This window comes from Oratosquilla oratoria, chromosome 43, assembly GCF_046742065.1.
Source record: "Oratosquilla oratoria isolate Oo_2021 chromosome 43, ASM4674206v1, whole genome shotgun sequence".
Lineage (NCBI taxonomy): Eukaryota > Metazoa > Arthropoda > Malacostraca > Stomatopoda > Squillidae > Oratosquilla > Oratosquilla oratoria.
The window spans coordinates 36,395,160-36,422,787 of NC_134819.1; the positions used below are offsets into that span (position 1 = coordinate 36,395,160).

At 40.3% G+C, this 27,628-nt stretch overlaps 1 protein-coding gene across 1 annotated transcript in view; it reads right to left on the reverse strand.

Moving 5' to 3' along the window:
* The window catches only part of LOC143021897 (uncharacterized), a 40,832-nt gene extending 13,474 nt beyond the window's left edge, over positions 1-27,358 (reverse strand). Inside the window, exons 1-3 of the mRNA XM_076179716.1 lie at positions 26,505-27,358; positions 24,727-24,853; positions 7,813-7,898 (exon numbers count right to left, since the gene is read on the reverse strand). Coding sequence (XP_076035831.1) covers positions 7,813-7,898; positions 24,727-24,853; positions 26,505-26,564 — 273 coding nt within the window. The 5' untranslated portion in view covers positions 26,565-27,358. The remainder of the gene's footprint in view (positions 1-7,812; positions 7,899-24,726; positions 24,854-26,504) is intronic.
* Between the last annotated feature and the right edge of the window lie 270 nt (positions 27,359-27,628).

Genomic DNA, 27,628 nt, shown 5'->3' on the forward strand with positions numbered 1-27,628 from the left:
TCTTGTATCCATTGCGTCATTGTATGTTCTATAATCATATCAAGTAGTACATTTCCCCATAGGTCGTCTCCACCCTTTACTGTCATCTCTTCCCAGCAGATTTCTTTACAATTAAGTCACCCATAATAGCTACTTTTCCTCAATCTTCCGTTATCTTATTTAGTGTTATCCTTCTAACATATTTTTGTGTTCTCTCTCTTCCCATGAAGCCGTTTTAGGAGGCACATAATTTACTACAAACTTCCTGCTCTTCCCATACCTGTCTTCCACTTCCATTATAATCATCTCTACTCTATTTTTTTCATATTTGACATTCCTCACATTTATATCCTTATTAGTCAAGAACATAACTCCATCCCCTTGTTCTACCCACTCTGTTTCAAATCCAATAATTATATGCACCATGTCCTACACTGTTGGGTGGTAGTGGACCTTTCAATTTTCTCTCCACAATTCCCATTATGTCCGGTTCTTTTTCCTTTAGGTAATCATTCCGTTCGTTCAAGCCTGTTAATAAGCCATCTATATTTGTGTAAGACACTTTTAATTTTCTGCTACTTCCATCGTGTTTTCTGTTTCCCTTCTGTTTTTCTCTGCTATGAACCTTTTCCTCACTTTCATATCTACTACTCTCCAATAGAATTTCTCTTTGTCTGACTGTTCTGTTCTCGTTTTTTTCTTAGCTTCTAGTCTTTTTGTTTTCTCATGCACTCTTTCCTCTTTGTTCATTTCTCTTTTTATCCATACCTGTTTATACTGATCACTTTTTGCTAGTTTCCCTGTTTTTGCTAAGATATTCTCTGCTGTCGTTTGTGACCTAAATTTATCCTTAATTGGTCTGGTCTTATCTGTATTGCATTTCCCTATTCTATATATTTCTTCAGTTTCTTTCCCTGTTTCTTGTTCATCCTCTTGAACTACTTCTAATATCTTGTTTACCTTTTCCTTCTCCTCTTTTACTCTTGTAGTACTATTTGGATTATGCTTCTCTTCCATTGCTAATATAATTATACATTTCTTTTTGTCCACTAAGTCTCTTACTATATTCTCCTTCTCTCTCATCACTTTAATAATTGTGTCCTTAGTTTGTTCTTTCATCTGTTGTGTCATTATATCTCTAAATTAACTTTTGTTGTTCTCTTTTGCTATGGACTCTTTAAATTCTCTTTATTATTATTCTTAAATTCCTCATTTTCATATTTTAGTTCTTTTAACTGTCTTTATAATTCTTCTATTTCTTTATTTAAGTTTTGGTTCTCCTTCTTTATTTCTTCCAATTTATCAACTCTTTGCGTAATCCGTGTAAGTTGGCTGAACCTAACCTCCCAGTGTTCGTTCATTTTCTCTAGTTTTTCCTCTAGACTTGCTAATCGGGGGAAGTTGGCATCCCCTCCCTCATTAAATCCATGGAAATTATTATCTCCACTTTCTATTGTGTTGTTCTTATCTATATTTCTAATTTTAGCGCCATTACTGATATTTTCGTCTTCACCTGCGTCGTCTGCAGCCCTTTTGTTGACATTCCTTCTGACGTCCGGGGGAGCCCGTTCGTCTCCTTCCTCATTTCCTTCCATTTTCCTCAGTAATCCCTCCCTTTCTCTTTTTTCTTCACCTTCCCACTACACCACGAGCTTTCCCCTTCCCTACTAATGCAACAAAGGTACTCCGTCGTCGTTGAGAGCAACGAAATCTGAAGTTTTCCTGGAGTTCCACACTTTACTGTCACTTCGACTGTCGTGTGTGTGTGTGTGTGTGTGTGTGTGTGTGTGTGTGTGTGTGTGTGTGTGTGTGTGTGTGTGTGTGTGTGTGTGTGTGTGATCAAGTAATCTAATGCCCGTGGTCTTTTTTGCACCACCCGCGGCCTCCAGGAAACCAGAAAAAGCCTCCGGGTGGAACCTTAAGTCACTTTGAGAATAGATATTGTATTGTTGTCTGAGTATTATTAGAATGGGGCGTCGTAATATGATTGCAATATGAGATGTTCTGTGTCCTCTGTACGGTAGATGCAACTGGGGAAGTTTGAATCTATGGTTAGGCTTAATCTGCGCTGGTAGTGTGTCAGTGAAGGATGGTGACTGCGCGCGTGAGTGTCAATGTAATTTCTTGTCTGTTGTGTGAGGGTTTTGCGGAATTCATATCTGGGGGTTGTCGTTGGTGTTAGTTAGCTGGTCTTTCTTGAAGAGCTTGCTTAGTTATCTGGGTGTGAATGTGTTTCTGTGTGGATGTTTTGTATGGTTTGGGTGTCAGATTGTGGTATATGTTTGAGCAGTATGCTGCAGGTGTAGTTTCTTTGTTGCATTCTGTTGGCGGTGCTTGTGTGGTTGATATAAGGGACGCTTGTTATTGGGAGTTCTGTCGTAGAATTGTACCCCTGTTATTTTCATGTTATGTCCTATTGGGAGGATTTCGGTTTTTGCATGTAGGTGTCCTATAGGGGTGGTTTTGGTGTATCTTGTAATTACTCTTAGTGCTTCATTCTACTGTGTAAGTTGTTTGTTTGCACTGCCGATTGTTGTTGTCGTTCCCTAGACTGTCTGGCCGAGCAGTTCCGTTTGCTGATTGTAGGGAACCATGATGTGCAAGTGTATTATAAAGTGGTTTTTATGAATTGTCTGGTCATTTAGGTTTCTTTTTGTTGTCCAAAATCGGTTCTAGAATTAGTTTTCAGGAGGATTGTTCTCTTATTGATTTCTGTTGTTAGGTCCTTGATATGTGGTCTGAATATCATTTGAGTATCAAATGTTAGACTCAGCATAACTTATAGATCGGGTCATAATAGCAATGAAGCTCTCATCCAAGGGAGTAATGGCTGTTAATTATGAGACCAGCACGTGAGCCAAGACCGTGGGCGACTCACACACACACACACACACACACACACACACACACACACACACACACACACACACACACACGGCCCGGGTGCGGATTGGTAAGGCACTGGCCTCACAAGCCGGAGAACCGGGGTTCGATTCCCCGGCCGAGCGGAGACAAGTTGGGTTTGTCTCCTTTCACGTGTAGCCCCTGTTCACCTAGCAGCGAGTAGGTACGGGACGTTAGTCAAGGAGTTGTGACCTTGCATTCCCGGTGTGTGGAGTGTGAGTGGTCTCAGACCTACCCAGAGATCTGCTAATAATGAGCTCTGAGCTCACTGCCGTAGGGTGGTGTCTGGCTGTCTCGAAAAAGAGGCTGCAGCAGATCCGAGGTGAATACACACGAATGATCACAAGCCACCTTCTGGAGACTTATTAATATATTTGTATGAATAACTCAGGGAAGCTCGTTGGCTGAGCGGGTTAGGGCCTCGTTACTTGCGGCGAAGATCGAAGGAATGGCGGTTCGTACCCTGCCACCGGCGAAGTTGAACCAAAGGCTTGGTTCATTAAATTCCACGCCACGAAGTTCTCTGTAAGGGGCACCGTCCTAGACTTCCGATGGGAGGAGTTTGTGACGTTAAACCATATCATCATCATTATCAGGAATGACTCAACCCTATTTAATCACATAACCATAAGAATGAATAAATGGAGTCAGGTAACAATCACCCACGCTAGGAATCGGAGAGAAGTGGGAAACTCGAACCCAGAACGAGGGAAATGCCAAACCCACTCGCTTCAGATTGCGTCATCAACGCATTCAATCAGCCTTCAATCAATCAGATATTTCGACTCCACTGCTGAACAAAGGCATCTCTTTTACCCATTACCCTTAATAGTAATTAGTAATCTAATCATAAGAATGGCTCGACATTAATTCCACGTTACTCGTAGAGTGACATGACAAATTAGTGATATTATTGATTTCTGTAAGTGCTATCAACCATGGAAATGTCACAGGGTGTACGTTCTGATAACAACCATCAAGCAAAGGTGGGCGACAATGTGACCAGAGATAAGAGGACAAGAGGCGACATACAATGTACATTTGTCCTGTTCGCATTCATACATTTAAGTCAGTCTTTCATAATCAGTTCCGCCAGATATCTCATTTGCTTAGAAGGACCGATATTTCCGAGGAATTTATGTCGAACGGAAATCGTGCGAAATAAATGGTTATGCAGTTATTTGATAATAACCATTACATTTTTTAAGTTGTTGACGCCAGTGTTATTCCCCATTGTTTCTCTTCTCCGAGCAGGCTTCCATGCATACACCCTTTTCCAAACAGCTCTCCGAAGAGTCAGCTGACTTGTTCCTGCCACGAGTTCTTTGGACATCCTCTTCGTCTCCGTCTTCGAGGGTTGTCTCTAATGGAGCCTGTGAGTGGGATCAAGATGGGGAAAGCTTGCCACGTGTCCTTATGGCTGTAGTGATTTATCTTATCTTATTTATTTATTTATTTGTTTATTCTACTTTGCGGTGTTTGAGATGAAATGTCTGAGAAGTATGGCAGGAGTTACTAAGCTGGATAGAATGAGAAACAAGTAAGTGAGGAGAGAGGGAGTGGACAAGGATATGGCAGTTAGGGCTGATTAAAAAGTACTGGGATGGTTTGGACACATGGGAAGAATGAGTGAAGAAAGATTAGTAAGAGAGGTGTGGAAGGCGGAGGTGGGGGGAGTGAACTTGAGAGGACGACCGAGGGTGAGATGGATGGATGTGGTGAATGAGGGAATGTCTGTTGAACAAGGAAGAGAGAAGGTGGGAGATAAGGCTGCGTGGAGAATGGCTGTGTATGGATGATAATGTAATGCGAAGAAGGGAGGGGAAAGGGGTTATGTGGTTATGTATGATATTTTGACATAGCCCGAAGGGATTGGTCCCAGTCTTCCTTTGTTCCACATAAAGTCGCCGATTAAGTGAAGCAGCCTTGTTATGGATGTACTGCGTCTTGCTACATTGCTTCTGACCCAGGGCAGTGGGCGGGATACAGGGATGACCCGTCATCCATGAGGAGCTAAGATGAGAAGGAAGAAAGGGTGGTGGATGGGAGTGAAATGGGTGGGAGTGGGTAGTTGCCTTTTGATTTGGCTACCTCCCTTGTAAGAGAGAAAAACTTCCTGGTAAACAGCTTGTAAGAGAGAAAAACTTCCTGGTAAACAGATAGATAAGTTTGCGGGTCTGTCACTCGCCCGGACCTCAACCTTGTGGCGGTCCAGAGCAGTTCGTACATGAACAGGTGGTGGTGTCCACTTGCTGCCACTGTTAGGAGTGGCGGTGCCCAGAGGAGATTAGGAAGGGAGGGCACCCCTCAACCACAGGCGGCAACAGGGGGAGGGTGTGCCCCCAAGAAGCTGAGGGTTGCCTCAGAAGAGGAGACGGTGAGTGACGTTCATGAATCGTGTTGGTGACGGGCCTTGGCTGAGCCTTAAAGGCCTGTCCAGACGAATGGACCTGATCGGCGGGCATGCCCGTTAATGGGCACATTTGACGGGCAAACGGTCAAATTACCCGAGTGCTCGTCGAGCGAAATCACTAAGGCGGTGTCCGGTAGATGGAGCTTCGACCCTGCCAGACGCAAGTTGATATCGTGAACCCACAACAGGATTCCCTCCCACATCCCACTTTTCTTTTTCTTTAGACACAAAGCAATTATCATGGTGTACAATATCTTCTTGACAATGCTAGGTGCCATGCTTGTATTGGACTCCACATGCTACTGGCATTGTCAGGCACGCCCAGCTATTCAACTCGGTCATGTGGACAACATTCACGGGCAGGCCCAGCAGAATTTGCTCGCCAACCGCGCTGCCCGACGGACATGACCGATCGTCTGGACACGGCTTAAGGCCCGTCCACATTGAACCTCGTGCAGCGCCAACACGATACTCAACGTGTTGATGGTAGTGTTGTAGGGGGGGGGGGTTCCAACACGCCGCGCGATTCACAACCGTTCTAATTTCATGCAACGGGGCAGTGGCCATCGTGACGCAAAGAGGAAAGCTACGTCGCACGCTATACTCTCCAGGATGGCACATTATCGAGTGGACAAGAAGCATTTATAGATTCACTACAGCAGCATTCTTCCTTTGAAACGTGAAGTGCAAGGAGTACAAGCGGAGGGACTTCAAAAGTGAAAGCTTAGAAGTAATGAAAACAGAAATGGCTTGCATTATGAATTGTGAACTGGACAATGAATGAGGACACACAACCTTCCCTCGACAATGTTCTGAGGTAACTAACGTGCTGCAGCATTCTGGGTAGTGACAGACAGTGTGGCCACTCGGCGCTGCATTCAACACTGCCAACTGCCCCATGCAGCACTGTACGAGCCTCAGTGTGTACTAAGTTTTACAGAGCAGTGGCTAAATTGATACATACTTGTTCCAGCGATACATCATGATTATCCGAAGGCACTTCGTACCACATACATCAAGACGCACCTGTGAGATGTATTTTAGCTTTCTTGCATAAATATCGACAACGCTAAATGATGTGATCGATCGAGCTCACAAGACTATCAACGCATGCGAAGCTTTCCAAGAATTCAATGACCTCTCCACATACTTGGACAGACTAAATAGTATTAAAAAAAAAAAAAAAAAAAAAAAAAAAAAAAAAAAAATGCCTGGACCTTGGTTCTAATCCAGGAGACCTGGAGTCCCTGGAATCTTTTCTCTCTGTCCAGTTACTCGAAGACCATAACCAGGGTATCTAAAGACCCAACAAGTACTACAGTTTCATCGGAAAAGACAAGGTTGGTGATCTTAGTGTTGTTAATTAAGATCTGCAATGACAATGATCGATAACTCTGTCCAGTACCCAGTCCATGCAAGTGATGCAAACTTGTCTGGACAAGGAAGCACACACACCCTCACCTCGCCCCTGAACCAACAGGAAAGAACCCGAACACATCCTTTCCAAAATTCATATTATCCTCTGTCTCAGAGTATGAGCCACATATCAGACCAATAATCCCCGCAGGAATCCCACGCACCCATAGATCCTAGAGCAGTCCACGGTGCAGTGAATAAAACACATTTATCTTAGTGATGAACCTCCAAGGAACTCGTGTTGAATCGTCGGCGCTCCACAAAAACACGAAGCGAGATGGTTGATGCTGCATTTGGGACACCAACTCATCAATATCAAGTAATATGTTATTTTCTGTTTTAATATAATTAAAATCTGTACCTTAGTGAACGAAATAGAAAAAATATGGTGAAATTGGTACACAAGAATATGAATTTAGTCAAACTTTCGGTGGGCTCTATTTGGTAACTCTCTCTCTCTCTCTCTCTCTCTCTCTCTCTGAGGGCCGCACTATAGCTTATTTATTTTTAGGAGAGTGGGTCGCAGGTTGCACAGGGCTGCTTTAGTAGATGAAGCGAACTCACGCCAACAGGTTGAACGAGCACCTTATCAGGCACACTGAGCAATGTAAATACACTCTAACCTCGATTTAACGGGCATTGATATAACGGGTCTCGGGTTATCATTATATATATATATATATATATATATATATATATATATATATATATATATATGTGTGTGTGTGTGTGTGTGTGTGTGTGTGTGTGTGTGTGTGTGTGTGTGTGTGTGTGTGTGTGTGTGTGTGTGTATTTACCTAGTTTTATGTGTGTGTATGTGTGTGTGTGTGTGTGTCTATGTGTGTACAAAATAGACCACTTGTATCCCTGACATCTCTATCCCTCCATAAGAGGAGAAAACATTTATCAGGAGGATTGAGAAAACTCACATCAAATCCAAACATTGCCAGGCTGCTATCGCATTATGATAACAATAATAATAGTAATAATGATACTAATAATAGTAGTAATAATAATAATAATAATAATAATAATAATAATGATAATAATAATAATAATAATAATAATAATAATAATAATAATAATAATAATATACTTACCTCACTGAACGAGATGATAAGTAAGGTGGCCGCTATGATGCCAACTATACCCTCACCCACACCCACGTATGTCCGCCATTGTAGATCTGATAAGAGCGAGATAAAGTGTATTAAACTATTCACTAAATTAATTCACGAAAATATAATTGCAAAATGAAGAATAATCTACATTCAGGTAATAACTAAATATTGGTGTCAAATTCAGACACACACACACACACACACCGTATAATGCACACATATAAGCGTAGCTTTCTTCCTATATACCTGTGGGGAATTCCCCACTGGTGGGGAATGGCGGAGTTGCCAAGTGGGGAATGACCGGTCGATGTGTTTTTGTTTCTTTTTTTGTTTCTGGTGTATTTTATTTCCTTGTGATAACTGTTAGTAAAAAATCTAATATATGCAAACAAAAATTAAGGGCCGTAAAATGGCACAAAAAAGCAAAGCGTATATTTACGTACTAAACACGCATGGGTTAAAATCGAATTTGTCAAAGACCGATGCTGTGGTGGGAAATGGAGAGTTGGCTCACTAAAAAGTGGGGAATTGGAGAAAAAAGGTTAAGAACCCCTGCTATATACTCTCAGTTAATCAGTAAGCTGTCCCAGGTCTCTCTTGCAGAAAATCCACGGCTCCTAGGGACAGATGTGGCCACTGGATTAGCCTATAAAGAGGTTACCAAACATTTGTTTTGTTTTTCCTCCCACATCCTACCTTCAAGCTCCATTTGAATAACTGGAATATGATTTCGGTTACAGAAAGCTAGACTTCTCTTGAGAACATTTCACCGGTATGCCTAACATTCGTACCGGTTTACAAATCTTAGTTCATCATTCAGTTTTGCTATATATGACGGAAAGATAATTTGATATCTGGAGATTTGAAAAATAAAATATTGTAACCGAAGTCGTTTTTAGTCAAATCAAACGAACTCTCAACGGTCCGCGCTAGTGAAACCCGTAGAAGTCCAATGTGATAAACCCTAGTCATTTACTGAAGAAATTTGTTATAGATAGTATCTGAGTGACGTCATTGCACGTCCGGTTCGCCATTTTGTGGGCCATGGAGACCTGAGGTTGGATTGTTTACACAACCTAGCTAAAACTAACCTACTGGTGTGTTTATGTGGATCACAGGGGATAATGGTTCATATATGTGTCATTCATAGCTGTCATAACAGTGGAGGCAAGACCTCGTAGCACAAAGTTTATGTAGTGACTAAAGTCGGACACACGAAGGCCAAGAAACTGAAGAATTCAATAAGATTAGGAGGGATACACGGATTGCCAGGATAAGAGGGATTTTGTGCCCTCAGCATAAACAAAAGTTTGGTCAGACCCCTTCCTTGAAGGAATATTTAGTGTACTATTTATTAGAAGATTAAATAAATATCTGGCACTTAGTTGTTGTTTTTTAGAAATATGCCTATAGTTTGTCAAGTTGCCTTGTGACAGTCCATTTTTATTTACTCCTAAAATAATAGAATGTCACCAAATTTGGTCAGTGGTGTTTTTATTGATTCTTTTAACGGGGCATGTAATATGAAAGGCGTGGGTTAACCATATATAAAAATCCTTTATTTGAGTGTGTTTATCTATTGAGGAAAATGAAGCTAAAAATACTACTATTTCATGTTTAGCTTTTGGGGCCATTTCTAGATATACCAAATTCCATGCACTGATAATGATTGATTTTACAAACTGTGTAATTTATTGTTCAGATAGTAGGACACACTTAGGAATCACAAAACACATATAGATAAGAAAATAATGTCAAATCTAATGCTGATTTTGTGTCTACCTTATATAAGCTGTTAAAAAAAAATTAGGCTAAATGATAATTGGGATACTGATATTGTTTCACTAAAAAATACTAATTCTGACAAGCCTAACGTACCAACACCCTTTTTTTGTGTCAGTTTTTGTTTATAAATCACAAATAAACTGTCTACGACACTAAATCTCAATTGGCTAAATCATCAACAATTCCATTTGCAATCTACACAAATATCATATTAACTTTACTCTTAATGTGATGATGGTTTCTGTTCTATATATGGTCATGTTTGGTATTTTCAATTATTTAATACAATTCAAGTTTTAACAATATTTTACAATTTTATAAATTTAAATATCTAATCATATATTTTAGTTTTCTGTGTGTATGAATGTAAATATGAACTTATAACTTCAATGTTTGCCAATAATAGGTTCTCTATATATTCATCATATCTTAAACGCCTTATGAACATTGCTTATTATTTTTTGTGCGATACTAATAATCTTGGGAACTCAAAAATTTGGTTATCCATATATCATTTGTATACAGTATATTGCATTTTTCTTGTATTTTTTTCAGTTGCAGTATTGTTAACAGTAACTCAAGGCTGGAGAATATTATGAAAAAGGCAATTCAGTTCTAACGTTTACTGCTTTGTGTCGATCACGAGTCCAACACGTGATCCAAGTTCATGGTGAATCACACAGTTGCAGTATTGTTAACAGTGATTCAAGGCTAGAGAATATTATAAAAGAGCCAATTCAGTTCTAACGTTTACTGTTTTGTGTCGATTGCTCATATATGAGCTCTGAGCTCTCGGAAGGGAAATAGCTGTCGATCACGAGTCCAACACGTGATCCAAGCTCATGGTGAATCACACACAAACACACACACTCACTCACAGGTCAAGGAAGAGGATGAATAAAACCGACAGAAAATATCAATTTGAGACGGGATGGTGCTACGAGACCATAGGAACACACTGAAGAGGACATTGTTTGAAGATCAAGAAAAAAAATTACGAATACATTTACTTACAGAATATCCGAGATAGTATAGCCCAGGCTCACACATTAATTCAAAGCTAGGTATGATTGATTAAAAAACAAAGGGAGAACACACAAAAGTATATTACAATAAGTTAAGCAAGGCAATTATGTGAACACACACATATACACGTAATAGACATTTGGAACAAGTTAGATGAGAAAGTGGTGTGTGCAAAAACAATACATGAATTTAAAAACAGTTTAGATAAAATGAGATATGAAGACGGGACACCATTAGCATAGCTCCCCTTCCCGTAAAATACAACTAGGTAAATACACACGCACGCACGCACACTTACCGTCCAAGCTGGAATAATACATAAATTCGAATCTAAGTATGATAAATTGAAATCAAGGATGCAAACTAACGGAGCTTTTGAAGAATATGAGGTCCCGTTTGATTTGGGGTCCCTATTATTCAAAAGGGCAAAAAATGGGACCGTTATTCTTCAAACGGTCATAATATAAGAACATAAGAATGAAGGAGACTCCAAGAGACCATAATGCCTACACAAGGCAGCTCCATATCCATCACCACCTGTCATCACCATCCATAAAGTTGTCTAACCGTTTCTTAAAACAACTGATAGTTTCAGCGCTCACTACATGGTTACTAAGTCTATTCCATTCGTTGACCACCCTATTAGTAAACCAATTCTTGCCTATTTCCTTCTTAAATCTAAATTTGTCCAGTTTAAATCCATTACTGCAAATCCTGCCCCTGTTGTTTTAATATGATGACCTTGCTTGCATCACCCTTGTTAAAGCTTTTGATCCACTTGAACACCTCTATTAGATCACCCCGCACTCTGCGTCTTTCCAGAGAGTGTAAGTTAAGGTGCCTAAGCCTCTTTTCGTAAGGCAAATTTCTGAGTCCATATATCATTTTGGTCATTCTTCTCTGTACCGATTCTAGTTGATGTCCATTCTATAGAACGGAAACCAAAAATGTACCACATAGTCAAGGATGGGTCTAACTATCGCTAGAGTTTGATAATTACCTCTGCACTTCTATTCGTTACCGTCCTAGCAATGAAACCTAATGCTCTGTTAGCTTTATACCTGGCGCTAATGCACTGTTTCCTGGTTTTAAGGTCCAGACTTACTAGAATTCCCAAGTCTTGCACTCGGTTTTCTCTAAAAACGTGTTATCTAAGCTATATCTATTTTCGGGGTTGTGTAACCCTACGTTTAACACGCTACACTTAAGAGATATTGAAGGTCGAAATGGCAAATGAACTTTACTACACACGGGCTCGAACAAAAGCTGTGGGGGTGAAAAAAAAAAAAATCCAGCCCGTGGGAGTGTCATTCCACTCTCAATAATAATACTAGTAATAATAATAATGATGATAATAATAATAACAACAACAATAATAATAGTAATAATAATAATAATAGATGAAAAAAAAAAATCCAGTCATGCCCACCACCGCACTTTTATGTCTTGTTTTCCCTGGTCACCGTCGGGCAGGCCATTCCAGCCAGCCACCAAAGTACTTTCCCCCGATTTTTTTTTTTTCTAAGAACACACTAGACCAGCAAACATCCCCGTCTCTGTTTCTAGGTCCTTTCATCTTATCGTATTTTATATATTTATTTATTCATTTATCTATTTACCTATTATTTTTTTAGGGGAGCTGTTATTCGATTCCTTTCTCTCTCTCTCTCTAACCAAGACAAGTGATTTTACTTGTCGGGGAACTCAAGCCAAAGGGCATCTTTACCACGTGTGCCTCCCACAGCTGGGGTAAATGGCCATCACTCGTACCCAGCCAGTGCCAGTCAACCTGACGACCGTGTGGCTCCGTGGCATCATTAATTCCCCGCCCACGAATACTTCACTTAATTCCATTTCCTTCTATCTTAAAGAAAAATCTCCACTTTCTGGAGTTATTTTATTCTTTATGTATACATGTTTGAAGTGGCTCGTAATGTCCCATTTAGTCTTTATATTCTACTCCAACGATTATAGTTATATGTCAATTTATTATTATTTACTATTTACCTGTTTGTTTATGATTTAACTATACCTACGCATTTATTTATGTATTTTATTTGTTATTTACATTATTATAGTTTTTATTTAATTCATTATTATCATGATTTTTTTCGCATCCGACCTACATATGGACCAAAAGGTCTCCTGTCGGCATGCTCCGCCTTTGTAATCCTTTGTAAATCCTTTGATAATTATAGATCATCATACAGAAGCATAAAAATATTTTTTCAAATGTTTCTTGTAGACCAAACATTTCAAAAGTCATGTATTTCATTATATTTGATATAATAAAAGAGAAACGAGGAATGAATTGAAAGATACCTGCCTGCATACATTTCAAGTCGTGTTGGGGGAACAGGGAAGGCATTTGTCTTGTATTCGGAAGTGGGCATACGGGACATAAGCAACACGACGTAACTGCGAATATCTAAGTTGTATTGGAAACCTCCTGGAACAGGAAGAGTCTTCCGACCACCAAGTGACCAGACGGCGTCCCTATAGGCCTTCGACCGTCGAAAAATGCTTAACGAAGTACCACTCATCGACGTCGCCAACAGCTTGAAGGCTCTTCGGGAGCAATGGGCTGGCCTGGGCGGTCACATGCGAGCCGTCGCAGCCGAAGACGAGAATAAGAGTCTTCGAGCTGAACTGGAGGAGGAACGGCGCAGGAGCCAAGAACTCCTCCAGAAACTCGCAGCGGCCCAGACACAGGAGGACAAGCCAGCTCAAACCATGAGGACTCGACCGCAATCCCATGGTTACAGGATGAATAGGAAGCAACTGGCAGAAAAAAGGCGCATCAAACAGGAAAGAGACCTTTTGAGGAACCAAGTCAAGGTTTATAAAGGTCTCTTACACCAGTACACGGAGGAAGGAATCGACCGACGCCTGGAAAAGGAATTCCAGAGCTTCAAGGCCGAAATGGAGGTCAAGTTCCAGAAAGCATCGAGGGAAAATCTCGACCTGGAGAACAAAGTGAGGTGGCTGCAGGAACTAGTCGACAAACAAGGCACCGAGCTCAATGAACTCAAGAAAGCCCGCAATGAACAAGGAGAGCCCATCGGCGTACAAGAACGCCTGGACCTGGAAACTTCGGTCAACGTCGTAAAACCAGGAGAGCTCGCAGTGCCTTGTAAGCCACCTCCACCTCCACCGTTGCCTCACATTCCTCCTCCTCCACCACCTCCAACAGCCTTAAAGAAGCAAATTAAGGAAAAAGTTATTAAAAGCCCTAAAGAGCCCAAGGCTGGATCAACAGACCTGCGGGCCTTGTTGATGGAACAGATCCGAAGAGGGGTGAAGCTCAAGCCCATAGCGCCTGCGAAGGGGGAAAAGTCGACTGAAAGTGACATCGCACAAGGCTCAAAAGCGATAAAGTCACCGAATAAGACTAATATACCACCCCCTCCGCCACCTCCTCCGCCTATTCTTCAACCGAGGAACAACCCATCGGCTCTGAAGAAGACCGAGTCCAACACGGAAGGACCCCAGGACTCGAATTGCGGCCTAAACCCACAAATGGACACTCACGCCCTTCTTATGGAAGAAATCCGGAAGGGCGTAAAGCTCAGACCCACTAAGCCCGGAAACCAGCAGCAAAGTCCCAAGAAGAGGACTTCGCAATATCCCGAAGAGTCGAGCCACTGGAAGAACGTGGGTCAGGCTGGATCGAAGCCCGAAAGCCCCGAGGAAGAGGGGCAAAATAAGGAAACGACGGAGGAACCCAGAAAACCTCCTGGAAAGCCCGAGCCGGCGGATCTCCGATCCCGACTTATGGACGAGATCCGAGCCGGAGTCAAACTGCGCCCCACCTCGCACACGAGGGCCAAACCAGCGCCCAAGAACGACCTAGCCCAGGTCATGGCGCGCTCTTTGGAGGCTCGGAAAGCCTTCATTCAAGGCGATTCCGACGATGAAGCCTCTAATGAAGAGGATGATGATTTGTGGGACTGAGCGAAGCCCATAAATTTGTAAAAAATGTCCCCGTGGGTCTGATCAAAGCCCATCTATTTGATTAAAAAGTATCCATTTGCTTCTTCATTGTCATAACATCTTCACAACGTTGCCCTCAGAAAGGGATGGATCAGAAAAGTACTATCGCCCATGGAATATGCCCATAAGAAGTTAACATAAAAATGGTCATGCATTTGAAGTTACAAGCCCATGGAATATTCCCCCTAAGAAGTTGACATAAAAATTGTCATGCAATTGAAGTTACAAGCCCATGAAATATGCTCATAAGTTGACACACATCGTCATATATTCGGATTCATAAGCCCATAAGAAGTTATTTGAGCAAACTTCGCATGCGCGCGCGCGCGTGTGTGTGTGCGTGTGTGTGTGTACTCTTTCATACCATTGCATCTTTTCTTCATGCAATTTTGTAGGAGTGACATTGCTGCCGGCTGAAAGATGAGTTTCATTCAACTTCTTGCAATTCTGATAAATTTGTTAAATGCTCATTTTTTATCTGGTAATTTGAATAAATAAATAAATAAATAAATAAATCCGGAGGAAAGTGTGTATGTGTGTTGCAGAAGATTCCTTTTTATTATGAATGTGAGTACATTTCCCTAAATTTATTAAATTTCTACGGCACCTCTGGAACATGGGGGCGATATTCTTATTCCCCCTCGGCGCTGCTGGAGCATGAGAAAAGAAGAGCTTGAGTCCTAGGAGGGCTACAGGGGAGATTTAAGAAGAGTTTTTTTTTTTTTTTTTTTTTTTTTTTTAATCTGACCCTGGTCCAAAGGAGACTCACTGATGTCTCTGGAATATATAGGAGGGAGGGGGAGGGGAGAGAAGGAAGAAGAGGAGGAGGTGTAAGGGAAGAGGAGCAGGAGGAGGAGGAGAGAGAAGGGTTGGGAGGAAGGAAGGGGAGAGGAGGAAGAAGAGGAGGAAGTGGAAGGGAGGAGGAGGAGAAGGGTTAGGAGGAAGAGAAGGAAGAGGAGGAGAAGAGGGGGAGTACAAGGGAAGGGGAAGAGATGGGAGAGGGGGAAGAGGAGGAGGGCAATGGAGAAGAGAGGGGAGAGAGGAAGTGAGGGGAGGGGAGGAGAGGGAAGGAGGGGGTGGGGTGGGCTATGATGACTTCTTTACTACACACACGGGCTCGAACAAATGGCACGTGGGAGTGATATTCCACTTAAAAAAAAAAAAAACAGCAACAACTCTTCTTAAATCTCCCCTGAACAATAAAGTGGGGAAAGTACTTCGGTGGTTGGACTGGCCTGCCCCGACGGTGACCAGGGAAAACAAGACGGAGAGTGCGGTCGTAGGCATGATTGGAAGTTATTATTATTAATTATTATTACTATTATTATTATTATTATCATTATTATTATCATTATTACTACTGTTATCATTGGGAGTGGAATGCCACTCCCACGGGCTGGATTTTTTTTTTTTTTTTTTTTTTTTCTTGTGGAATGTCACCCCTACAGGCTTTGTTCGAGCCCGTATGTAGTAGTCATAGCCCCCACCCCACCCCCTCCTCCTCCATGCTCCCCCTCTTCCCCTGTTTTCCACCCCTTCTCCCTTCCTCCTCCTCCTCCCCCTCTCTTCTCTTCCCTCTCTTCCATGCTTCGCCTCTTCTCCTCCTTTCCACCCCTTCTCCCTTCCTCCTCCTCCCCGTCTCTCCTCGCTCTCCCCCTCCATCCCCTTTCTCCCTTTTCTCCTTCCCCCATAAGAACATAAGAATGAAGAAGACTGCAAGAGACCATAAGGCCTACACTAGGCAGCTCCATATCCATCACCACCTGTCATCACCATCCATAAAGTTGTCTAACCGTTTCTTAAAACAACTGATAGTTTCAGCGCTCACTACATGGTTACTAAGTCTATTCCATTCGTTGACCACCCTATTAGTAAACCAATTCTTGCCTATTTCCTTCTTAAATATAAATTTGTCCAGTTTAAATCCATTGCTAAACCCTTTGATCCACTTGAACACCTCTATTAGATCACCCCGCACTCTGCGTCTTTCCAGAGTGTAAGTTAAGGTACCTAAGCCTCTCTTCGTAAGGCAAATTTCTGAGTCCATGTATCATTTTGGTCATTCTTCTCTAGTGAATTGATGTCCATTATATAGGACGGAAACCAAAACTGTACCGCATAGTCAAGGATGGGTCTAACTATCGCTAGATAGAGTTTGATAATTACCACTGCACTTCTATTCATTATCGTCCTAGCAATGAAACCTAATGCTCTGTTAGCTTTATTCCTGGCACTAATGCACTGTTTCCTGGTTTTAAGGTTCGGACTCACTAAAACTCCCAAGTCTCTCTCGAACTCATTTTTCTCTAAAAACGTGTTATCTAAGCTGTATGTATTTTCGGCGTTGTGTAGCCCTACGTTTAACACGCTACACTTAGAGATATTGAAGTTCATTTGCCATTTCACCGATCATGTGAACAGTTTGTTAAGATCATCCTGCAGAATCTCTGCGTCGTCTCCTGGCCTAATTAGGCGTCCTATTTTAGTGTCGTCCGCAAACTTGCTAACATCACTATTTATCTTATCGTCTAAGTCGTTTATATACATAATGAACAAGGGACCCAAAACCGAGCCCTGGGGAACCCCACTAGTAACATTGCCCCATCTGGATTTTACTCCATTTTCTGTTACTGATCCAAGCTCTAATCCATTCTAACACTTTTCCTCCTATGCCATGGGCTTTGATTTTAGCAGTCTCTGGTGTGGCACCTTGTCGAACGCTTTGCTAAAGTCAAGGTAGATCACATCGTATTCATCATTATCATCTGACGCCTACCTAACCTAATCATTTAATTTCTGTATTTCTTTATCTTATTTTCTTGCACGAGACCATTAGTCTTCAAAAGGGCATACCTAAGACCGTTATTGTTCAAAATAGGTGACTGGGGTCACTGTTCTCCAAAAAATCCAACTAGGTTGGAATCGTACATGAACTTGAAGCCAGAGTTGAGACGGAACTAGACGAACGTTGATTTCCTTTATATTACAATTAAGTAATGTCAATATACACACACGTGCGCGTATCACTGTTAAAACATATGTAATAAATTATAGTTCTATTTACAGCTATTCTGTCTTAAAACAAATAAGTAGATATATAAACGAATAAATTAATAAGTCGATACATAAATAAATAAAACGTGTAGAGCCCTACCCTACAAGCTCTTTATTTTGACATCCACTTTATTTTGAAAATACTCAAATATATTTATCATTGTTGTTGCAGCAATACAATTTTGCGTGAAAAATCACAATACGAGAACTACAGTATATAAAAATATATTAATTATTCAAAAGCGAAATAAATATTTACATAATTCTGATTTACTATACTGTGCGAAGAAAAAGAAATATGACCGTTATTTTCACATTCTCCTTGAAACAATCTTGGAGATAAAAGTTGGAAGGGATTACCATATCACAGTCACCTTCAATCCACTTAATCCTGAGCGTATCCCCATTTGGTCACCGTGCTTCGCAGGAAAGTAGGACATTTGCAGCATATAAAAAAGGGCAAATGTATTTAGAGGACCTAGACATACTCATTCGTTCGATATTATGATTAATTAAAAGCACTTCCTGTGGTATGAGATATTATCAGTTAACATAAGGTACATGACATGTTAGAATTCATTCAACAATATTTCGGTATATACACTGGTTCTACCACTAATCACGTGTTGGTTGGCATACCTGTCAAGTGTTTTTTTTTTTTTTTTTGCGTAACTCTCTAATTTCTATGATTTTCAAGTCTTACGGCGTAAACTGAAAATCTTACGCTCTTTCTTCACATGCGATATGTTTTTTAATGTGTTTGTTTTAAACAATTTGAAATAAATTCTCCTTTTCAAGTGTTTACGAGAACTTTGTAAACAGTACTGTCGTCACGGTCAGCAATGGCGACGAAATCTACCACAAGCCACGTTGTACTTTGGGCGATACCAGCCTGAATGGGAACATGACAAGGAGTTTCATAATCAGGGGCCGTATACACAAAACTTGCTAGCACTAACAAATAGCTGTTGGGTAACAAATTCCTGTTAAGGCTAACATTTAGCTGTTAAGCACTAACAGTGGATACAGAAAACTTGTTAGGGCCTTAAAAGTACTGTTAAGGTAAAAGTGCTGTGGAGGACTATTAAGCTCCAAATTCCTGTTAGTAGAGAAGATGGCGGAGCAACAACAACTACAAAGACGACAGCGAGTTTATCGACAGCGACGGGACATATTACGAGTACAATGACGACGAATTCATCAAACGCTTCAGAATGAACCGTGCTGGTATAATAACAATGGCTGATTTAGTGAGGGACAAACTTCAATCCCGAACAGAAAGGAATCGACCACTGAGTCCTGAGACGAAGGTGGCAATTACCCTATGATATTTAGCCACAGGTAAAATGCAGCAGTGACGACTTTGGGACCTCGCAAGCAACAATCAGCCGTGTCATTACTCAAACAATTGATGCACTATCAGAACCAGATATTGTAACTCAATTTGTAAAATTCCCATTGACTCGCCAAGAAGTGCAAGTAAAACAAGCGGAGTTCATGGAAGACTGTAGGTTTCCCGGTGTTGTGGGTACCATAGATGGCACAAACATTAGAATTGTGGCTCCAAGTGTCGATGAACATTTATATGTAAACAGAAAACGATACCACAGCATCAACGTGCTTTGCCATGTCTCCCTCTTGTCCTTGTGGTTTAAACTTGGCTTGAATCGCCCATTTATAATTATTTTTTTCTCCATAATCACGTTGACCAAGAGGAGTGTTTCCTCTTGTGACCAGTTTGGCTTCCTTTTCTTTTTCTGTGATTCTTCTGCCATGTCTATATCCTCTGAAATAATTGTTGAGTCGTCCGTCGGAAGATTTGAATGTGGCGCGGCCGCCTGTACAATGTGCCTTCGTCCAAAAATATCTGTTGTTGGTTAATAAGTACTCCTAAAAAACCATACATACGATATCTATGTGCTATCATGCTACTCTATTAATAAATTCTGAACAACTGCATTAATAACACTGTTTTATGTGTGCAATTTTTAATAATACGTCCATTTACATGTTCATAAGCTGCTAACTTCAGCACTGTTTAGCGGGACTTGACAAACAACTGTTTGCTAGCTAACATTTGTTAGTTAAGCATTGGTGTATAACTTTTAGTGGTTTTCTGTTAGCTAGCAGAGATTGTTAAGGCTAACAAAAAAGTTTTGTGAAGACGGCCCCAGCAGATCACGAAGTCGGAAGAAGGATGTGAATATGTATTTTGCAAGGCATGCAGGAAGTCAGTGTAGATAGCGTCTACAGGCCGATTTGATGTGGTGCGGCAAATGGAATCCAAAAAGCATAAATATGTTCCGATTGCACTGTTGTGTACGCAATGTAAACACATGATACTGTCATGTGGTTACAGTTTTCATTCTGCATATGTTTTGAAACAAATATTGAATTATAAAAACATAATTTTCTTGTGGTTTAATTACAGTAAGTCTTACGCAAAATCTTCGGCAAGACATCACAGTAGCTTGACAGTTATGTTCGTTGAGTCCAAGTACAAGCGAATGTACTTGAGTCCAATTGCAAGTACCTAGGTATTTTTCAAGTACAAATATATGCCATTGTAATTCAGTACAAGTACAATATCTGACAAAACAATTTCCTGTCACAGAGTCATGTAGCACGAAAGTTAGTAGTTTTCGTATGTACACATTGATGAGTACACTGTTAAAAAGTGGGATTCAATACATAAAAATAAATTTAATTTTTACCTCTTTTATAGCACATCACTACTTTTATCACAGAATTGCAAAACAAGAACATATATTCTATGAATAACATTCCCTAAGGTGTAAATACAAAAGACTATTCATATATTTCTCACATCAGTAATAAAACAAAATTTGATACAAAATATAAGGGGAATTATCAGGGCATTAAAAATTGGCTAAAAATAACAGGCACGTGCATTTACCGAATAATATTTGTACTTCAATGAACTTATTATTTTTCAAGTACGTTGGGTCTAAATACAAGTACCCCTGAATTTTTAGATTACAAGTATAAGTACATGTACTTGACCCCAACCCTTTTCTGCGCTTCAAGCAGGCAGATCCTTACTCGCCACCGTAGACATGCTGAAACGACTGCCAGTGCATCCAACATTATGAAAATTTTCTACATCGAACACGTAAGTACTGACATAGTGGTCACAGTTTGAAGACAATGTCTTGCACGCACGACTTAAACCGAGCAACTGACCAATGTCGCTGTGCGTTTGACAACACCTCTGATTATGGCGTTGTCACTCTGTGCTATTTTTTCCCCCACATCCTACCTAAAGTCTCAATTTGAATAACTAGAAAATGATTTCATTTACAGAACTAGACTTCTCTAAGAACGCTTCAACAGAATGTCTAACATTCGTAAAGGTTTACGATTTCTCTGTTCATCATTCAGCTTTGCAACATAAGGCGGAAAGATATTTTGATATATGGAGGTTCGAAAAATAATATGTAACCGAAATCGTTCAACTGTCGGCGTTTGTGACGCCCGTGGAAGCCCAGTGCAGGCGTCCAGTGCTCAATTTTGTTCACCATTGTATAGAATATCTACCTGTTACAGACTTAATGCCACAGGGACTTTGGTGAACTCGTATAGATATCTATTGAAAGAAAACAATAATATGTGACGTACTCATGTATCATTCACACTTCAGTGATGCCGGCGTCTTCCGAAACACGAGTCCCTTGTAAATACTTGAAAGTTGAATTTTGTCCGCATGATTATCACCTTTGGGTGTAGTAAATTTATAAAGATAAAACACACACACACACACGTTATATATATATATATATATATATATATATATATATATATATATATATATATATATATATATATGTGTGTGTGTGTGTGTGTGTGTGTGTGTGTGTGTGTGTGTGTGTGTGTGTGAAAGTTGCAGGAGATCTCTAAGGCATATCCTGTTAAACGACGGCAAAAGCTTTTGATACCGTCCCACACGAAAGACTACTTACTAAATTAGCTTTACACGGAATAAGTGGTAGCCTATTAGGTTGGACTAGTAATTGGTTGAATGGTCGAAAACAGAGAGTTGTTTTAAATGGAAAAACTTCTAGATGGAAAAATGTTACAAGTGGAGTTCATCAGGGTTCCGTTCTTGGGCCACTTCTATTCATAGTATATATAAATGATATAGACCATGGACTAAAATCTACTGTTTCCAAATTTGCTGATGATACAAAAATGTGCGGAGTGGCAAATGATCACTTAAACCAATTAGATATTCAAGAAGATTTAGATAAATTACAGCAATGATCTGAAAAGTGGCTATTGAAATTTAACACGAGTAAATGCAAGGTAATGCACATAGGTAAAAATAACAGTAAGTACGATTACAAGTTATTTGGAAATTCGTTAACAAAAGTGGATAGTGAAAAGGATCTCGGCGTAATTATCAGTAACGACCTCAAATCATCCAAGCAGTGTATTTCAGCCTCTGAGAAAGTAAATAAGATCCTAAGACTGATTGCGCGATCTTTTGATTTCAAAAGTCCATCACTCATTAACAAGCTATATAAATCGTTAGTTCGTCCACATTTGGAATATGCTGTTTCCGTATGGTCACCGAATCTCATTAAAGACATTGACAGACTGGAAAAAGTACAACGGCGAGCCACAAAACTGATTCCAAATATCAAAAATAAATCATACAAAAATCGACTAAAACATATGAATCTGTTTTCCCTAAAAAAGCGTAGACTCAGAGGTGACTTGATACAGGTCTTTAAGATTTTAAAGGGAATGGACATCATCAAAAGTGACAAAAAATTCACGTTGAATGAGAATCAGACAAGAAACAATGGTCTCAAACTATCCGGAAATAGATTCAATTTGGAAGTAGGTAGAAACAACTTTGCCAACCGTGTAGTTAATGAATGGAATAAACTTCCTGCACAGGTAGTGCAATGTAGTTCAGTTCGAAGCTTTAAGAATCATTTAGATAAACACCTAAGCAAGATGCTGTAATGATTATAATTTATTTTATATTATTTGTTTTTGTTTTGTTATCATTTGTCTGTCTGATTTTCATTTATTATTAGTTATATGTCAATTTATTATTATTTACTATTTACCTGTTTGTTTATTATTTAACTATACCTATGCATTTATTTATGTATTTTATTTGTTATTTACATTATTATAGTTTTTATTTATTATCTTATTATTATTATGATTTTTTTCGCATCCGACCTAGATATGGACCAAAAGGTCTCCAGTCGGCATGCTCCGCCTTTGTAATCTTTTGTAATTAACTTTTTTCGTGAGCTCTCAAGCTTTCGATAAGTAGATTTCTGGTAAGGGAGAGGGAATGAATCAGATTTCCAAAACTCATAGGAAACACAAATATTATAAAGATCACAAAAATGCAAAACACAACAAACAAAATACAATAAATTAAAGCAGGACAAAATAAACATCAAGACGTTTCGCAGAAATTTCTGTATCCTATGTTGAAATGTGACCTTCATTTTCTTCACTTCAATTGAGGATGCAGAAAGATCTGCGAAATGTCTTGACGTCCATTTTGTTTTGTTTTAATTTCTTGTATTTTGTTTGTGTTATGTATTTTTGTGATCATTATAATCTTTGTATTTCCTATGAGTCTTCGAAATTTTATTTATTCCCTCTCCCCTCCGCCTGAAATCTACTTTTCGAAAGCTTTCATGAAAAAAGTTGTGTTAACTTTTGCCGTCGTTTTTAACAGGATATATATATATATATATATATATATATATATATATATATATATATATATGTGTGTGTGTGTGTGTATGTGTGTGTGTGTGTGTGTGTGTGTGTGTGTGTGTGTGTGTAAAACGTGTATTCACCTAATTGTATTGGTCTAATTGTAATATATGAGAAAGGAGCTAGTGTAAGAGGCTGGTAGAAAGTGGGGTAGAGAGCGGTGTTAGTGTTACATTTTATGAGTTAGATATTTATGAAACATGTGTATATAAAACAATATAGCGAGCGAGCGAATGAGTTGCCAAAGTTGCACTTGGCTTTCCATCTTGTGTAGGTAATAAAAGATTTTTTTTGTAAACAATGGCCGGGGGCTCGAATGAATTGCTGATATTGTATTCCTTGTAACCTGAGATATGCAGAGATTCGAGATTATTTAAGTAAACAGTATTGCTCTATAGACTTGTAACAATGAATCTGATTGGCGAAAGGGTGGAGGAGAAAATTCAATTCGTTCACGATTGTAACATCACGCCCTTTGGGTAGGACCTTAAATATAAAGTAGATCATTGGACTAAATAAATCAATACGTCACTGCAAAGCTCACGTATGATCTTGCACACGTGCTCTCGCCTTTTTCCCCCTTACAAGGGAAGTAGCCATAAAACAAAGGCATAAAATCCACTCCCACCCATTCCATCTCTACGCACTCTACTCCCATTCACCCCCCTCCTTCCCTCTCATCTTGGCTCCTCCTGGATGACGGGTCATCCCTGTATCTCGCCCACTGCCATGTTTTTACCTTTCTGTAATATGTAGGGAGGGACAAAAACTTGTGGAATCTTACATTTATTTCTCTATTATAATAGTTTTGAATTCGGATATGATCTTAGATTATGCTCCATGACATCCTAAATACATGTGTGTGTGTGTGAATGTATGTGTGTGTGTGTTTGTGTGTATGAGAGAATCACCATGATTTTGAACCACGTGCTGGGCACGTGAAAACAGCAATTACCCTCCTGAATGAGAGCCCAGATCTCATATACTGCCCAATCTATAAATAAACCTAGGACCTTACACATACATTATATCCCCTTGCTCAAGGTGGACAGTAACAACTTCTAGTGTTAGTGAAGCTTCCAAGCCGTGAGTGGGGTTTGAATTTGAACTTTCCGAATGAGGGGAAAAAAAGTTACTACTACACCAGCAAGCAGTGTGTGAGTGTGTGCGTGTATCTTAGAGATTATATATATATATATATATATATATATATATATATATATATATATATATAAATACAATGTGAATTCGGTGAATACCCACCTGTGAAGTTGCAGACATCGATGGATACCTCAGTAGTAGTTTCTGTCGAATTGGTGTCATTGGAACACTGGTTCTCAATTTCATACAGCTTCCAGGAATAGAAACCCAGTGTAGCTGAGGACATGAGCTGCAAGAACCAGAAGAGTTGTAAAAGAATGATGAGGCAAGAGATAGAGTCAGGGCCGTAGCCAGGAATTAAATTTTTGAGGGAGCTAATCCTGCTTTAGGGGGGGGGGACTGCCGCTGTACTGTGCTCACACATACACACATATATATAATCATTGATAATATTTTACATGCCTGTAATGATAGCTACAATTTTATATTTTATGTATATACATCATGTATCACAAATTCACCTTAAACTTAGCTTATTTTTGTAAGTTTTCCTGTGTAATGTATTTATAATACTTTTGAGTAAAAATAAAATTCGGAGGCTAATTATATTTAGGGGGGCTAAGCTCCCCATAGCCCTCCGTGACCCCGTGGCTACAGCCCTGGGTAGAGCTGTGAAGGGGGCTACAACTATGAAGGCGTATAGAGCTGTGAAGGGGAGTACATGAGCTGTGAATGGGGATAGAGGAAAGATCTCTTCCCCCTACCCCTAAACCACTGCTCCCCGTCCCAGGAAAAATCCGTAGGTATTACGAAGCTATCAATTGTTTATTCTGTGAATGACTGGTTCCCAAAAGTATAGGCACTGTTCCACACACACGCACCCACGCACGCACACACACACACATACACACACACTACTCGGTGGCACGGTTGGTAGAGTCCCTGGCTGTCACTGCGGCGGTCCGGGTTCGAATCCTGCCCGAGGTTGAAATAATTTCAGTATCGCTGCACCTCGAGTCGTTACTCCAACTCTCGTGGGCGGGGAGCTGGGTGTGTGTGTGTGCTTGTAAGATCACAGCATTACCCATAGATCGGTCATACGAGCTCTGAGCTCTCTTCCAGGAGGGAGATAGCTGTCAATCACGATTCCAGCACGTGATCCAAAGACCAAGGTGAATACACACGGCTCGATGGTGGTGATGGTGCCGCGGTCGACCGGTAATACAGCGTTCCAAGCTCGAGTCTCGCCCACAGCTGAAAAACATCACTGCACTGCGAGCCGGCACTCTAACTCTGATGGGTAAGAAGTGGGGAGTGTGTGTGTAGGGTCACATCATTACCCATAGAGCGGGCTATATAGGACCTCTGAGCTATTATCCAGAAGAGTAACTGCCGATCACCAGTCTAACATGTGATCCTAGACAATGGTGAATCGCGCACACAACACACACTTCCGGGCAATCTTGTGAGCATGACCATATACCCTACAACCTCAAAGTATTATACAGGTACATACTCAGATACTCATTTAGATTGAAGCAAACAAATAAAAAAAATCGACTAATGACGTATAGTTTGTAGTGCATCTCGCGGCTTTTCTAGAGATACATCCCCTCGCCTTTTTTTTTCATCTTGAGCAACGATAAGGTTGTACCAAACCGGCCTGCTAAAGCCTGACTGGCTAATTCACCTTGACAAACTCTATCCTGGCTGCAACCAGTTGATTTTATTCAGCCGAGTTAAATTCCAAGCAATTACAGGATTAAATAAATATAATGGGTTGGTCATCCCTTTCACTGGCTAATTCGTCTTAGTTTTTATTATGTCTATCGTAAAGCGATTGTTTTCAGCTGCAGGAAACGAAACATCGGTAGGCAATAGTACCAGCACTAGCTGTCTATATGTAAATATTTGCGCCTTAAAAAGACAATGCAACTTACCACTGCCCAGATACCCACGCATGCGCCCACAGCTGCAACACGCGCCAAAGTACAGGCCATTGTTGTTGTTAGTCTTTTCACTAATCCTCAGCAAACCACGATATTTTGGCGGGAGGTTCTTGTTTCCCAAGGGTGACAGTAAGGTGTTTACTTTTAGTTTATATATTAAAATTTGACATTCTGCACTACAATGCACATTATTTTTCCAGTATCCAAAGGAAATTTCGAATTATGTTTTCAAAATGTGTCTTGCACAAGCAGTAGTACTCAACTGACGAAGTAGGCTTAGGAACAATAGAATTCCGGGGCATATCGTACTTTTTTCCGGTTATCGATCATTGCACAGCCAATTAAAATGTTTATTGTATCTGTTCCGATATCACTGGTACTGCTATCGTGATTAATGAAACCACATTTCGAAAGTTGCATCAGCCATAGGCATTATCGATGTGATTCAAGCTTTTTTTTGTTTTGAATACCAACCGTTATTAAGTCATACACTTTCTGGTCGCACTGTATCTAATTAAGCCTCGTTTTTGTCGCGGGATGATATACCATACACTGTTATATTACAAATGAAATCCACGCATTTGGATATTTTGCTGACCTATGATAAATCAAAACTGACTTCCGAAAGCCAAATATGTGAAAGTTGACTATAATTTGGTCACAAGAAACTTTCATTTTATGATAATCGTCTTTGCTGGTGTAGCGGTTTTCTGTCACAATCGTGAACTCTCCATCTCTCTCCACGCGTGTTTGGATTGCCGTTTCCTATGTCACTGCAAGGGGGGCGGATGCTTGGCCGCCGGACTTGCCCGTCATGGTGCCTCCCCCAGTCTGCTGTTAAATCCGATAAAGGTGTCCACACTCCCTTGTTACCGTTATCTGATCGATAAGACCGGAATGTTGTGAAGCCTTTGTATATCATTCCAACACTAGAGTTATGATTCATTAATATTCTTTCGTCACCCACGAACCACTAGGTGTCAAGTAGATGAATAAAATAGTTATGGTATACTCATAATTGAACGAAATCTTCTGAGAGCGATCATGAATAATATGGGAAGAGCTACTGCCAGAGTGCCAGACAAAACATATTGTGAAAAGGTTAGCTTTGCCAA